General features: G+C 34.5%; 2 protein-coding genes across 15 annotated transcripts; one reads left to right on the forward strand and one right to left on the reverse strand.

Moving 5' to 3' along the window:
* The first annotated feature begins 8,970 nt into the window (after window positions 1-8,970).
* LOC107912831 (uncharacterized) lies at window positions 8,971-11,483 on the forward strand. 14 transcript variants are annotated; one of them, XM_041106456.1, is made up of 4 exons: window positions 8,971-9,846; window positions 9,936-10,307; window positions 10,398-10,890; window positions 11,106-11,483. In XM_041106456.1, exons 2-4 carry the CDS (start codon window positions 10,122-10,124, stop codon window positions 11,150-11,152), a joined length of 726 nt encoding a protein of 241 aa, XP_040962390.1. In that variant the 5' UTR covers window positions 8,971-9,846; window positions 9,936-10,121; the 3' UTR covers window positions 11,153-11,483. The 14 variants fall into 14 exon arrangements, with proteins under 14 accessions (XP_040962390.1, XP_040962389.1, XP_016696665.2 ...); XM_041106455.1 differs by having other exon boundaries at window positions 9,181-9,557; XM_041106451.1 differs by having other exon boundaries at window positions 9,209-9,630; window positions 9,922-10,307.
* Window positions 11,484-12,254: 771 nt separating this feature from the next.
* Window positions 12,255-14,344, reverse strand: LOC107912830 (protein POLLENLESS 3-LIKE 2). The gene is made up of 4 exons (XM_016841170.2): window positions 13,969-14,344; window positions 13,681-13,893; window positions 13,441-13,596; window positions 12,255-13,363 (listed from the first exon to the last, which is right to left on the reverse strand). The coding sequence occupies exons 1-4, from the start codon at window positions 14,134-14,136 to the stop codon at window positions 12,464-12,466; spliced, it is 1,437 nt and encodes a 478-aa protein (XP_016696659.1). The 5' UTR covers window positions 14,137-14,344; the 3' UTR covers window positions 12,255-12,463.
* Between the last annotated feature and the right edge of the window lie 1,499 nt (window positions 14,345-15,843).

Consider the following 15,843-nt stretch of genomic DNA (forward strand, 5'->3'; position numbering starts at 1 on the left):
TGTAGTTTACCCTTTTCAAAAAATCAAATGTAAGAAATCAACTATTCTGAGTTACACACGCATGAAAAGATACATATTATGAAAAATACAATAATATTAGAAAATATTAAAATATTATAAATATTACATTCACAATAAAATGTTTCATAAACCAAAATGTGTTAAATATAAATTTTAAATATTTCAATCAATATTTTTTAGTATATACCCATACTCGATCCGATCACCAAATTCGAATTACAAGATGCTACATTTGTTGTCGGAGCCACTATAATCATTTATAATCAATTTGAGAACATTAAAACATTTAAATACAAGTATCAAATATGTATAATATGATAAAAAATCATTTTCGAGTTTCAGTTGAGCTTACGAAAGCTCTTTTGAAAACCCAAGGTCAGATTAGGATCAAATTGAAAAATTTACAAAATATCGGGTTGACGTCGCAACTACGGGAACTCTTCGTTGCGACGCAACATATTGTCTTGGCTCGTCATGACGTTAAGGAACCTTTGTTGCGATGTGACCCCTATTTTTCCACAAGTTAATCCCATACATTGTCCAACTAGCATATATAGCATTCATGATTACCTTTAAGGCTTCAATTGATCACTTGCCATAATTTTAACATGCTAACAACCATTTACCAAAACCTCAACACCACTTTCATACATAATTACTAACCATTTACAAGGTGTTGTCTCGAAAGACCGGTCGATAATTGTCGTCACGGTGTCGTTCCGAAAAACTAATCAATAACTATTGTCACAGTTCTACCTAACTCTCTTGAATCCCTTAACATTCTGCCCATTCTTCCATTACGCCAATTTTCCTATATTTATCTACCCCGTCAAAGTCACTCCCTCCGCACTCCACATATTATAAACATGCATTTCATGCATAACGTTACACTTATAATTAAAACATATAGTATGCCACTTATCAATACGTCATTACACAATTACATTTGACATCTAGAGGACATACTTGCAATACTCATTCACCACGATCACACACAACCATGGATTCAAATAAAACTAATAGCAGACATACGAGCAGAACATTCCAGCATAATAGCACAACAAACGCTTGAGTGGAGTACATAAACCCACCTTAAATCCTTCGTCCTCACTAGCTTAGCTTGTTCAAATGACAGAGCCTCCTTTGTCCTTGAAGCTAAGCATGACAACTAGATATACCAGTTAAACCAAAGGTATCCAAACCTTAAAACCTCGAACCCATTATTATACAAAAGCTTTTCAAAAATCTTTACTTCTCTTTTCCTTTAATTTACGAGTACAGAGAGACTTAGGAGCTTACAAGCTTACTGATCTGTTGTAATTTGTTGTAGTAGATTAAACTATTTTTCATACTTAATGAGCTTATATAAAAGCAATTTCATTATATTTTTATTTTTTATTTTTAGTTCGTAAATAATAAAATAATGTGATTTGAACTATTTATATGACCTTAAGAGCCAAAATAGCCCTAAAGGAAGGCTAACATATCCGGTGAGTGTGCAGGACATCATTCGGAGGCATAGGAACATGAAACTGGTCGCAATGTTGCAACACGAAGTGTTAATGTCACAACATAGTGAATAGAGCACCCAACAAAGAAAACTACCTTCAGTGTCGCGACACATTCAGAGGGTGTCGCAACACCACCCTGAAATTAAGCCTGAATCTGTAAACTTTCATCAGTTTGACGACATAGACCAAAGGATGTCGTGACACCACATTGACAAGGAGAATTAATGAGTCAAGGGTGTTTTGGTCTGTACAGCAAACTTTAACGTAAAAACGTCAGTTGAATTAGGTCAATGGACGACGACCAACCCTAAATCTATAAATAGACATATCTGAACACTTCATAATCACCTTTTATTCAAGTTTTAGTTTGCAACTTTATTTAGTTTTAGTTTTCAATTTTCTTTAGGTTATTTTGTACTTAGGTTATTTTTATTTGTAATTCTGTTCTAGTTTTATTCTCGTTCTTTGGAGAATTCGATTTGTGAATTCATCAACTCTTTGTGGATTTCTGCTTTTGAGATTATCAATACAAATCAGGATTCTACTTAAACCTTATTCTTGATTTCTTACTCATGTTTATCTTTTTAATCAAGTTTATGTCGTTTATGAGATCCATAAAGAACTAATCCTCTTATGGGAGATTAGTGAGTGTATGTAGGAGTAATTAATTTCTATGTAGAGTTTCTTAGCAAATAAGCTGGTTGGGATAGGAAGAACTTAAAACCCTAGGCCTGACAACCCTAGGAAGTCATCTAGGTGTGAATAAATCCAAAATTGGTATTGACTATCCATGAACACCTTACCCCAATCCGGTCTGGACTGTGAGGTTGAGAGATAAGTAGTTCTTGCCGACTCATTAGTTCAGTAGAAGATCAAGAGATCCTGCTAGGTTAATGACTAGTTGATTGGATATAACTCGAAATAGAAGTTAGTTACGACCACCAAAGCGAGTTAATTTTCCGTCCTTAGAATTGATTAAGTCTACAAGTTAATTTTTTGTCTTCATTTTTGTGCATCTTAATTATTTTTATAAAGTATGATTTTTTATCACCTTAGAAATTTAGTTAAATTACTAATTAGATCTATTAATGTTGAAGTTAGAATTAGTTTAGTTTCGCCTCCATTGGGCACGATTCTCAGATTACTTCCATACTTCATTGTATAAACTATATTACAACTTGACCCGTATACTTGCGAAAACTGCCTAACAATATTTGGTTGCAATATTCACACTCTAGACATTAGTACGTCAAGAGGCGGTCACTTACTGGATTCTTTACTTTCCAGACTTGAGTCTTACATTTACCTCCTTATGCTCGATTCTCAGATTACTTCCATACTTCATTGTATAAACTATATTACAACTTGACTCGTATACTTGCGAAAACTGCCTAACAATATTTGGTTGCAATATTCACACTCTAGACATTAGTACGTCAAGAGGCGGTCACTTACTGGATTCTTTACTGTCCAGACTTGAGTCTTACATTTACCTCCTTATGCAAAGTGTAACACCCCTAACCCGTATCTATTGTCGGAACAGGGTTACGGAGCATTACCAGAATTTATAGTACATAAAACAAACATTTCAAGTTATTTAACATTCATATCAGAAACCATTCATAATGAATCATATCATCCCTTATATGAGCCTTCGAGACCCAAAATATGCATTAGAAACAAGTCAGGAATAAACCAGGTACTCAGAAAATTTTTCACAAAATTTCAAAATTTTTCACAAAATTTCAAAATTTTTCCAATGTGCAGGGGACAACGCCCGTGTGGTCAGGTCATGTGGCTCACACAGCTAAGGGACACGTCTGTGTCTCAGGCCATATGGGCATTCGAATTAGGGCACACGGCTGTGTCCAACCCGTGTCCGTACCCTTGTAACTCTCTAACTTGGGTCATATGGCCAAGCCACACGCCTATGTGCTAGGCCGTGTGAACATAATAACTTGCATTAAATAGGTGCAGGGGTCACACAACCAAGCCACATGCCCATGTGCCAGGCAGTGTGATCAACTCTGAGCATTTTGTTTTGAAATTTTAAAGATGCAGGGGACACACGGCCAAGTCACACGCCTATGTGCTAGGCTGTGTGTCACATACGGCTGAGACACACGCCCGTGTGCACAAAATAAGGCCATTTCCAAGCCATATTTCTCACCCAAATTTACCTTGTACCTACAATAACACTTCAACACATTCACAAGCCAAAATAAAACATATAAATCAAGCCAAAACCAAGCCTTATACATGACATTTCATCATATATAACCAAGAATCCAACTTAATAATTTATCAAATTCACATGTATGCTTATTTATACCAAACATACAACTTAATCCATTTATCAGCATACTTATAAGTTATCCATCACTCAAACACATCAAATACACAACAAACATGATAATGCCACACATATATACACAACAAAATGTGTCCAACTCAAGCCATTTCAATGGCTAGTTACAACCAACCTTTACATGCCAACATTGGCTATTTAACCTATACATGCCATTATAACCAAAACTAGTTTTATTTTTGTACCGAAATGAGCTGATGGATAGTGTGAGTGATCTCCGCCAAGCTTCCAAATTACTATTAGATAGGGGAAAATAAACAGAGTAAACTTTAAAGCTTAGTAAGTTCATATAACAGAAAATTAACTTGCCATTTAACTCATATTTAAGGTAAGCTAACTAAACACGCTCAAAACAATTTGGCCAAATGCCTAAACACATATCCTTATCAAGCATGTTAGTCATGTAATTCATATATAACTCATAATCACAAATGTATAGAGTCATTAGGCAAGTTTCATACACATGTATATTATATTTCATTTTTCAACACATCAAGTAACATCATTTTCATATATTTCAGGCATATACGGATAATAGTTCGTATCGAATTCACATTTTCTTATTCAGAACATTGCTCGTTGAATCTTTTCGTTGAATCTTTCATAATATCGATGGCTACACGGGTAATACATACAAAATGTACAAATCTATAATCCATCAATTCATGTATTATTCGTCAATTCATATTCGGGAATGCTCATTAGAGCACATAAATGGAAAGCTCATGTGAGCCATGTAACGGGAAGCTTTTGAAAGCCATTAATGGGAAGCTCATACGAGCCAATATCGGGAAGGTTCAAGCGAGCCAATATCGGGAAGTTCCGGAGAGCCAATTAATTAGGAAGCTCATGTTTAATCGGGAAGCTTCGAAGAGCCATATATCGGGACGCTTATAAGAGCTACGGTGTGTCCACAACGCATGTAGGATCACAACCAATTGGGATGCTCCGAATAGCTATTAACGGGAAGCTCATAAGAACTATATAACGGAAAGCTCGTGAGAGCCATATATTGGGATGCTCATGAGAGCTAATAATTGGACGCCCTTTCGACCTGTGGTGTGTCCGCAACACATGCAAGACCACAACCAATTCGGGAACTTTATATCCATCGAATTTTATTTATTCAAACGAGACTTAATATTTATCGGACATTGTCGGATATGTGGTCAACACTTATACATGACAATAATACATTTCAAACACATAACATTCAATTTAAACATATAAATATGCAATTTAGTTACACGAACTTACCTCGATAAGTGTTCGTGTACGCAAAATCTACTAATCCGACACTTTTTCTTTTCCTCGATCTAAATCCGTATTTGGTCTATCCGGATCTATATGAATGAATTTAACATCAATTCATATTCAATTCACATCTTTGGAAAAATTATTATTTTTCCTCTATACTTTCATTTAATTACGATTTCATCCCTAGGCTCGAAAAATGGAATTCATGCAATTTAATCATTATACCAAGCGTAGCCGATTTTTTACATATAAAAATAGCAGCTCATGTATTTCATAAAATTTAGAATTTTTCCATGAATTTTCCATCTTTACAATTTAGTCCCTAAATCACAATTTTATCAAAATTCACTTTACAAAAGTTGTTTATTTATCAAAAACCTTTTATTTTCTACCATAAAACTTCATAATTTAACCATATTCATCCATGGAAAATCCCTAGTACTTTGATAACTTTATAAATTAATCCCCGAGATAGTTAGATTAAGCTATTACGATCTTAGAAACATAAAAATCATTAAAAACGGGACTTGAATACTCACCTAATTGAGCCAAAATAACTTGCTTGAACTCAAGTCTCCATATCTAGGGTTTCCATGTTTTTAATTTAGGAAAGATGATAATATGATGACATCTTTCTTTATTTTAATCATTTATCATCTTTTATTATTTCTCTTTCCAATTTAGTCCTTTTCTTTATTTAATTTTCCATGAATGAATCATCATACTTATCTACAAACTCCTCTTAATGATCTATTTCCATATAAGGATCTCCAATTTTGAATTCCATAGCTATTTGATACTTATAGCTACTAGAACTCAACTTTTGCATTTCATGCAATATGGTCATTTTATCAATTAAACATGTAATCGGTAAAATTTTTCTTAACGAAATTTTTATATGATATTCCTATCATATGGTAGACTATAAAATAATTATAAAATAAATTTTCTTCCGGACTCGGATTTGTGGTCCTGAAACTATTGTTCTGATTTTACTAAAAATGGGCTGTTACACAGAGCTTCCCTTAACTTTCTCTTTTTTGGAGCAATCAAAGAAGACGATGTAGATTAGAAGAAGATTATAAACATAATTAAGTAAAATTCTTTTTGAAAAAAATATCCTTCATCACACGCATATATATACCTCTATTTTGCACGGTCTCCATAACCTAAAATAACCGTCCATCACTACTCATTTTGTCTCACGCTAAGGAACCAATCGGTTGCAACTTAATTGAACTAGAATTAGATTTTGACTAATTACCAATTAGCCAAATTTTTTTTCAAGTTTTCTAGTAGAGCCTCCCAGCTTGCTATTTTATTTAATTAACTCTTTACCTTTCCTAAAGTTTGGGACTTTAACGAAAATCGGGTGTGACAATATGTTTGGAATGATGAAATGACGTATATGTTTGACGATTCTGATAGAATGACACTGAATGGGAATGCATTGTACGTATTAAAATGTTGTAAGATTGTAATTGATGAACTCACCTTATTGATGTGAAATGTGATGATAAGAAAGTCATATAGTTAGCTAATTCATTATGTTAGTTTTGAATTGAGGATTGTTTATTGTTTTAGCTCCTATGAACTTACTAAGCATACGTAATGCTTACTCTGTTGTGTTTTCTCTACTTGTAGTTATCTTTTGTGGAACAAGGTGATCGAATCACTTTGGAGATCACATTATTAAGCCTTCGATTCGATAGCCTTTTTATCATTTTGGACCTCGGTTATGTGGCATGTATATAGGAAATGTTTTACATATGTGTTTACTTTGAATATTTATAAGTTTGAATCATAAATGATGCTTAATTTTTAATGGTTACATGTTATGTACATAAATATGCATGTTGGCTATGTGCTAGTTTATAGTTAAAGTACACGAATGCTAAGGTTGGTGATAGAATGGTAAAGTAATGGATGAATGTGAATGGTATGCATTGTGAGAGTAATGGAAAATTGCATGATTGGATAAAAGATGATTGAGAATGTATTGACGTTGTGTATAGTTTATGGAAGTTGCATTTTGAGGACCATTTGAGCCATATACTATGGGTATGTTTGTATGTGAAGGTGCCAAATTTGTGGCATATTGGTTGTTAAAAATCAATGTCTTTAATATGGAATGTTGGTGTACGTTTGAATAGTGTTTTGTGTAGGTTATATGTGTGCTTAAGTTTCTTTTTGAATTGGTTTTAGTTTGAGCATGAAAATGGTACCAAAACATGAGATTTTTAACTTTTTGGCAAAAAGAATTGGTACCGTAAACTGAAGTATCGGTACTTTACCAAATGAAGAATATTTTAAATTGATAGAATGTCAATTTGGTATCGATAAAATTGACTCATTTTCAAAATTTGAAATTAGTAGAATGCCAAAACAGTATTAATATTTTTTTATAGCATCAATACCTATCATAAAAGTATCAGTACTATTTCCTTCAGTATCTATACCTTTCTAAAAACTTTGAAAAGTTTACAGTTTGGTCTTTATTCATGCTCGAGTCAACTTTAGAGCTTTCGTAAGTTCGATTGAGTTTCGATTTTGCTTGTATACTATGATGTGCATGCAATTATGATTAGAATTGTTGATTAAATGAATAAATGTTGAAATTTAAATGTGAATTTTTTCGGTAACGGTAGTAGCATCTCGTAACTCGGGTCCAACGATCGAGCTGGATGAGGAGTGTTACAATTTTGGTGTATGGGGTAAGGATGATATGAATAACATAGGTTATTGTGGTCATAATCACATTGTTTATAATGATTTTGTTGGGCCTTGACTTGATAAGCTTGACTTGGTAGTTCATGTTGGTCGATTGGTGTTGAAGAGGCAGCTTAATGGTGTTGTAGTTGAATGTTTTTTAAAAAAAAAAAATTGGGGGTTTTGAAAGCATGGAGCTTTATTGGGTAGAGACATAGTTTTTGTTTTCTTCCCACAAATAGAACCAATTGCTGATCAAGAGTTGGGCTTGGTGGTTGAAGGTGATTCACACTATAATTTCGAGAGCCATTCAGAGAAATAAGAGAGGTTTAGAGTGAGGTTTTGAGGATGGTTTTATTATTGAACTAGGGAGAAAAGACTTGTCTTCTTTTGGTGATGATGATTTTTACTTTAGTGTTGTTTTCTTAATTCAATATAAACTAAACTCTTTTTTTTGGAACAATGATGAATCTTATTTCTTAGTTAATTAATTTATTTTCTCTTCAATTGTTTTAATCCTTGTTAATTATTTATTTAGTCTTGTGCTTATTTAATCTATTTGCCTAATCACCAAATTGTATTAATTTGATTACCTTGACTTGTCTTGGAAGAGAAAGTTAGGGTTGAGATATAGAATTAATAGATTAGGATTAAATTTAGTAGTGATGAAAAACGAATTAATTTGTGGCTACGATAGGAATATACACGATGCCATAATTAACCTAATAGGTTTGTTTTTAGTGACTTCACCCAACTTGTGGGGAAGGGGGTTAATTTAGATAGATACTAGAAGGGTATTGTTAATGCAATTGAATCATTGATTAGTAATTACATAGATTGAAGAATTGGATGAGAGATAATTGATTAACTCAATTAGATGAAATTAGAGTTCCAAGTCTCTAAAATTGATTGAAAAACTTATAAGTTTTATTGTTTTAGTTTGATAAAAATCTCTATAATTTGCTTAGTTTAATTTTAGTAATAATTAAATTTTATTTTATTAATCTAAATTAGATAAAATTGAATAATTAATACTTAACATCTTAGAATTTGAGCATCATAAAAACAATATTCTTTTATCACTTTATTTTTTCATCGACACATGCATCTGTGTTACAAATTTTCCTCATCGCTCCATTGAATGGTTGTTCTACTACATAGTGGAGTAATGAAGCCCTGTGAAAGTACGATGAGAAGTGACTAGATCTACTTAGGATGAGATTTACTATCCTATAAATAATTGGTGGCAACATCTGTACTATGTGTGTTGAGATGCAATAAATGTGACAAGAAGAATGCGGTTTTCGGTAACATATTGTGGTGGATTTCTGACCTCTTTGTTGGACAAACTTTGGATTTCTTTTGGCCAAGTATTTTGGGTATATATGTTTGGGTTTCAAATGTAGCCTTCTATTTCTCTATGATCGCCAAGAATTCAAGACAAGATGAAATGGAGGCCAAAATGAGAAGTGTTGCTTGACAGACAGTCCTTCTACCAGTACGAGGATGCAATGGTCAAACAAAAACGAACTGTATATTCCAATGAGGAGCAGTACTACAAAGTACCCAGGGCTATTTTGGACTGGGTCCTAAAACCCCCACAGTCACACATACAAAAGGGCAGGGAAAAGAAAAATTAGTCCAAGAAGCATGGACGATTACTTTACTCGATAACCATTTCAAGAAGAAGGGTTCCTCCATAATCTCTCTCATATTTCATCATTCCTACTCGGAATTTCCTCGGTCGTTAGTGTGTCCCCTGCAGTACTCTCTATTCTATGACTATGATAGATTTCACGTCAAATTTCTTTCACATTTTCAACGTTAGGGTTTTAGTTTTAAGATTCTATCATCGCTTTTCCATGCCAATTTAATGCATCTCTCCCTGCGTTTTTTTTTTGGTTTGAATTTTCTTGATTTTAAAGCATTTTGTGACTTCGACTCGCTTTTGGCTACCAGCATTTCTTGTTTTACTATGAGGTCACTAGAAATTCTGTTTTATAGTTTCTTAATTGCTTTAATTTTAGAGAATGTTTTGTGTATGGTTGATTGTAGGGTTTTGGTTGTAGATTTTGTAGATGGCAAGCCGGGTTACTCGCTCAAGGAGACAACAGCAACCATCTCAGCAGCCGGAATAGCAGCCGAGAGCTCGATGGACGACGTTCCTCGCGAAGACAGTTGCTGACCTGTTGGTTGAACAGGTTCACGGAGGGAATAGGCACAACAATTCTTTCAACAAGAGAGCTTGGAAGTCCATGTGTGATGACTTCTATAAGAAAACTAGTTTGAAATGGGACAAGGAGCAATTAAAGAACCGATATGGGGTTTTGAGGAGGCAGTATGTTCTCGTGAAATCACTTCCTGATCGAAGCGAGTTCAGTTGGAATGAATCTACTGGGGTTATAATAGGTACAGATGAAGCTTGGTCTGATTTTACCAAGGTAGGATATACTCTATCAATGCTTGTTTTGTGTGAATGAAATCTCCTTCAATCCCTTGAACCCCAGCTCATACATGTTCTTAATTGACAGGGTCATCCAGATGCTGAAACCATAAAAGCCAGCGGCTGCTCAATTTACAAACAGCTTTGTACTATTTTCTCAGAGCCAATGACCAATGGGAAGCATGACTACTCTGCTGAACTTGGTGGACAAGTTCCTTCCTCACTTCCTTCTTTGGAACCATTGAGCAGAATTCAAGAAGAGTCCTCGTCCTCATCTGAGGAAGTAGAGGATGTGGCAGATGATCCAGATGCAGTTCAACTTTCTGCTCCTGGTTTGATTAGTAGTCGCAAAAGGGGACGCAGGGGAATTGATGATGCTATTGCTGCTGCAATATTGGAGATGGCAGCAGCTTCGAAGCTGAGAACAGCCGCTGTAAAACAACGTAATGCCAGATATAGTATACCTAGTTGTATAAAAGAATTGGATGAGATTGAAGGCCTTGAAGAGCGAGTCTACTTTGCTGCTGTGGAGTTATTCAACAATCCTAATGCTAGAGAAATATTCTTGTCTCTCAAAGGAGGTAAGCGCTTGACTTGGTTGCACTGGAAGTGCGTTGCTCCATCCAATGCACTAGAGTGATAGAAGGCAACATTTTAGTGTTTATTAGATTAGACAAACTGATTCTTGTATTGGCACTGACACCCAGAACTTTTAGCAGAAAATGTATTTGAATGTGCTTGGTTAATGAAAATTGAGGCATAGATTTGATCACCGTTGTTTGCTTTTCTGAAACAGGATCCTTTATTTCAGGCATGGAAAAAGGGCCATTATGTGTTTTCTGACTGTGTCTTAACAAATTTCCATTGCCATTGCCTGTGAATCCCAGATGTTGGCTCATTAGAAGGGGTCTACTCTTAGTTGCTGAACTATGCGTGTGAACCTGCTGGATCTCACACAAGCTTCTCCATATTACACATCAATCTGCATAACAAGCAATTATACCTTCAAACTACATAGTTATTTCTCCAAACCTCAGTTATGTTAAGAAAGTTATAAATGCAGAAAAAACAATAACAGTTGTGTTGTAATGTTCTTTATGTTGCCACCGAAACAACATTACCTGTGTACCCTTTGATCTTGCTGTTTTATGAATGTTATTTAAATCAAATAGAACATACTTCTTCTGTCAATTAGTAGAATGCAATGAAAAACTGATAAAGTAATCTGAATATTACACATCAATCTGCATAACAAGCAATTATACCTTCAAACTACATAGTTATTTCTCCAAACCTCAGTTATGGTAAGAAAGTTATAAATGCAGAAAAAACAATATCAGTTGTGTTGTAATGTTCTTTATGTTGCCACCGAAACAACATTACCTGTGTACCCTTTGATCTTGCTGTTTTATGAATGTTATTTAAATCAAATAGAACATACTTCTTCTGTCAATTAGTAGAATGCAATGAAAAACTGATAAAGTAATCTGAATATTACACATCAATCTGCATAACAAGCAATTATACCTTCAAACTACATAGTTATTTCTCCAAACCTCAGTTATGGTAAGAAAGTTATAAATGCAGAAAAAACAATATCAGTTGTGTTGTAATGTTCTTTATGTTGCCACTGAAACAACATTACCTGTGTACCCTTTGATCTTGCTGTTTTATGAATGTTATTTAAATCAAATAGAACATACTTCTTCTGTCAATTAGTAGAATGCAGTGAAAAACTGATAAAGTAATCTGAATAGAACATACTCTTAGTTGCTGAACTATGCGTGTGAACCTGCTGGATCTCACACAAGCTTCTCCATATTACACATCAATCTGCATAACAAGCAATTATACCTTCAAACTACATAGTTATTTCTCCAAACCTCAGTTATGGTAAGAAAGTTATCTCTTTATCAAAAGATTTGGGCAAATGCAATGCAAAATCTAAACGAAAGTGTTTTTTATTATCTTGATGGGTGTGGATGCGCCGTATTTGAGAGGCATACATAAATAAAATGTAAATAATACTTAAGGCTACAACCTTAAGAACTGCTACCCTTTCTTTTTCAGGAATAGGAGTCAAGTAGGTAAGGAGAACAAGTTCATCTCCACCCTTAGAATATTAAGTTACTTAAGAAACTAAATTAGTTAACTTCAGGCTCTAGGACTCAAAGAAAGAGTAATATCTTGGAAGACCTTAAGCCTCTTATCAGTTTTCTTTGGAAACATCCTTTGAGTCACTGCTTCATTTGCTGGGCCTAGAACTGCTGCTGCAATGATAGCCTCTTCAAAGTCTTGGCTGTCTGGTAATAAATCAACCAATTTGTCTCCTTTCTCTTCAGTTGAAAGAGAGAGCCTTCTTCTAGTCTTAATCTCCGGTTTTTCTGGTTCTGCAGATAAAAGCTTTGTGCAGTCTCCACCCATTTCATTCACTCTCATAGAGTTAGCTGAGTTTCCTGACCGTGTTCTTTTAAGGGTCTCATGCAATTGATTCATAACTGGAGCTTTCACCTCCTTCACCAACTTTGATGAGTAGAAGGGCGGTGCATCGATATTTAGAGAATTTCCGAAAGGAAGAGCAATTGGTTTTGGTTGAGGGATCACCACTTGGCTTACCATTACATTCGAATTGATGTTCTCATCAGCAAAATCATCTTGGGGTTTAACTGCATTTGATTTTGGCAAGCTGATGGGGTCCTTGCAAGGCTGAGGTTGCCAAATTGATGAAGAACCAAGGAAGGAGTCAAAGAGCCGGCTTTGTTCGACCCTATCCCCTCCTCCTTTATTCATCATCTCCGACTCAAGATCCTGGAGCATCTGCTGTGCCCTCTCATAGGCCTTAAGATGGGAATCTACCCCTCTTGGTCCATCAGCCACTGCTGGTTTCACTCTTCGCAAGGTTTCTTTAGCCTCCCCAATTCTACCTTGCTTCATCAAACAAATACCTAGGTTACACATCTTGTTATTATCGGCAGCAATCGAAAGTGCCCGCCGATAAGCATCTTCTGCTTCGATATAGTTGCTTTGCTGCATCAATGCCCACCCCAAGTTTCCCTGAAAACGGAAAGTTTCTTAAATTCATGTATCCGTTTTAAGGTTTACCAGCAAAGATGAAAACATTGAAGGCTTACCAGCAACCGTGTGGCTTCTTGCTCGACAGAGACCTGAAATTTCTTTCCTTGAGATCGGGCTGTCTTGGTGCGCTTTCCATTGAAAGCCAGCCCTTGTTGAATCAAATACAATTTGTGCTTCAACAATGCTATTTGGTCATCCAACCTTCCACATCTCTGTAGAATTATAATAACCATCTATCTGTTAAAGACCAATACAACTTGATATAATATTTAATGTTTACATCGGTGTAAAAAGACCTTGTAGAGATCCAATAGAATGTTATCAAGAGACTCCTGCGCTTGATCTGAGCATCTACTACGCAGAGACTTGATAGCTTCAATGGCTTCCTCTGCTCGATTTTGCTGCTTCATTACAATGGCCATGTCTTTCAAAGCACTATCAACTCTATCCCCTGCATTTATGGCTGCCCAAAATAAAGGAATCGCCCTCTCCGGATCTTTTTCCACCAACTGAAAACAAAAGTAAAATTAATAAAGAAGATTTCAAGTCTTGTACAATCAACTGGAAGACACCCAGGAACTTACTTGAACGTTCTTGGCTCTAACATAAGGAGTGTCACCGACTGGGACTTTGTGGATGGCATGGAAGGACTCGGAGCGAGTTCTCAGAACCCCGAGGGGCTTCGCCGGAGAAGTGGGGGCCGATTTACAAGGCCTGAATCCAGGAGGAGCGTTCCACACATCTTGCAACATCTTCGAAAACCCACTTTCTATTTCTTATTTCCTTTTAGTATTTATGAAATTTGATATCGAAGATGAAGAAAGATAAGAGGGGAGTTTTTGAGAGAAGCGAAGAGAGTGCCAGTAAAAGGATTTAGAGAGAGGTTTTAGGATAAAAAAAAGTTTGAAATTTTCGACCGTTGTGGTTACCGTTTTAGGTACTAGCCGTTGGCTAAAGCGTGGACTGAACAGGATTTCTTCAATAATTTATTTAGCCACATAAGAAATATTTCATATTATTATATTTAGGGTTAATGTAGTATTTACCCCAAAATTGCACCCAATTATCACTTTCACACTTAAAGAATTATTTTATCAGTTTAGTACTTGAAATTTTCATTTTGTTATCAGTTTTCCCCAGCAGTTAATGACATTAAAAAACTTTATTTTCCTAAAATAATTTTTTTTTAAAAAGAAAATACGAAAAAAAAGCAGAAAGTTCAGAAGAATTCTAATTTTTTTAAAAAAAAATCACAATAATACGTAGAATTATATAAAATCCCAGAAATTAAAAAATATTTATTTTTATTTTTAAAAATAATTAAACACGTAAAAGCGAAAATTATAGAGTAAATTATTTATCTTCTAAATCATGATAGAGTAAATTATAGAGTAAAAATTTGAAATAAAATTTAGTATTTCTATTTTTATTTCAAGAATTTAGTCATTTTATTTTTCAAATTTAAAAATTTAAATCTAGTTGTTATCATCGTTATTTTTTTTAAACATTGGTGTGACATTTTAAAATTAAAATTTTCTATTAGACCTTGTACTTGTGTTAGTTGTTGATTTAGTACTTGTACTTTACTTTGATCAATTTTAGTCCATATACTTTTCAAGTTGGTTAATTTTAGTCATTGTACTTTTCAATTTTTGAAAGTTTAGTCCTGACCAAACGGTAACAGTTAAATTCTACTATTAGTCTTGTATTATGCATAAAGTTAGAGATCTAGTCCATGTTCTCCAACTGGATCATTCTTAGTTGCTATTTTTTTTTAAATTTCAAATTTTTAATTTTGTAACACCCCTTGCCTGGTCTGATTGCCAAACCAAAGTTACAGAATGTTACCATAGTAATCGGAACTGAAAACTTTAAAAATAAAGCATGCAACATTCGCTCCTATCTCAATTGTAATCATATGATAACTTTCAAATAGAAATCGAGACTAAATCAAGGTTATGAAAACTCTATCAGTGACCTGGGCATAACTTACGACCAAATTGTAAAGTTTTGAAAGTTTGAACTCCACATCATGATGAACCATTCCCACATTGTGGTGTTGTTAAGACATTGAGTCATGCCACAATGTCAAACCACCTGATGTCGGGAAGTCACATACTTTCTTTCGACATTGCGAAGAGGAGGGTTTCATAACTGAGTCTAGAATGAATAAAAAACTATTGAATCGAAGATTGGATAGTGTGAGTTCCGAGTTGATCTGATTTTCACGTTCCGCAAAAGATAACTACATGACAGGAAAACAACAACATAGTAAGTATTTAAAATTCTTAACAAGTTCATAAGCATAGAATGTTAACTTACCTTATTTACAAATTTATAAATAATATCTAAACAACTTGTTAATTTAAACCTAATCATGACAATACAATTCTACGAGATAGGATTACATGTTCACTTTTTATACAATTCATGTACATGTAACTCTAGTGTAACTCAAT

Source organism: Gossypium hirsutum, chromosome D11, assembly GCF_007990345.1.
Source record: "Gossypium hirsutum isolate 1008001.06 chromosome D11, Gossypium_hirsutum_v2.1, whole genome shotgun sequence".
NCBI classification, from domain to species: Eukaryota; Viridiplantae; Streptophyta; class Magnoliopsida; order Malvales; family Malvaceae; genus Gossypium; species Gossypium hirsutum.

Excerpts from the sequence above, each read along its gene's own strand:
- LOC107912831 (XM_016841176.2), top strand. The coding sequence starts at position 10,122 with ATGTGTGATGACTTCTATAAGAAAACTAGTTTGAAATGGGACAAGGAG. Across the intron at positions 10,308-10,397 it reads CTTGGTCTGATTTTACCAAG|GGTCATCCAGATGCTGAAAC; the intron begins GTAGGATATACT and ends CTTAATTGACAG.
- LOC107912830 (XM_016841170.2), bottom strand. The coding sequence starts at position 14,136 with ATGTTGCAAGATGTGTGGAACGCTCCTCCTGGATTCAGGCCTTGTAAA. Across the intron at positions 13,597-13,680 it reads TTCTATTGGATCTCTACAAG|AGATGTGGAAGGTTGGATGA; the intron begins GTCTTTTTACAC and ends ATAATTCTACAG. Across the intron at positions 13,364-13,440 it reads AAGAAGCCACACGGTTGCTG|GGAAACTTGGGGTGGGCATT; the intron begins GTAAGCCTTCAA and ends TTCCGTTTTCAG.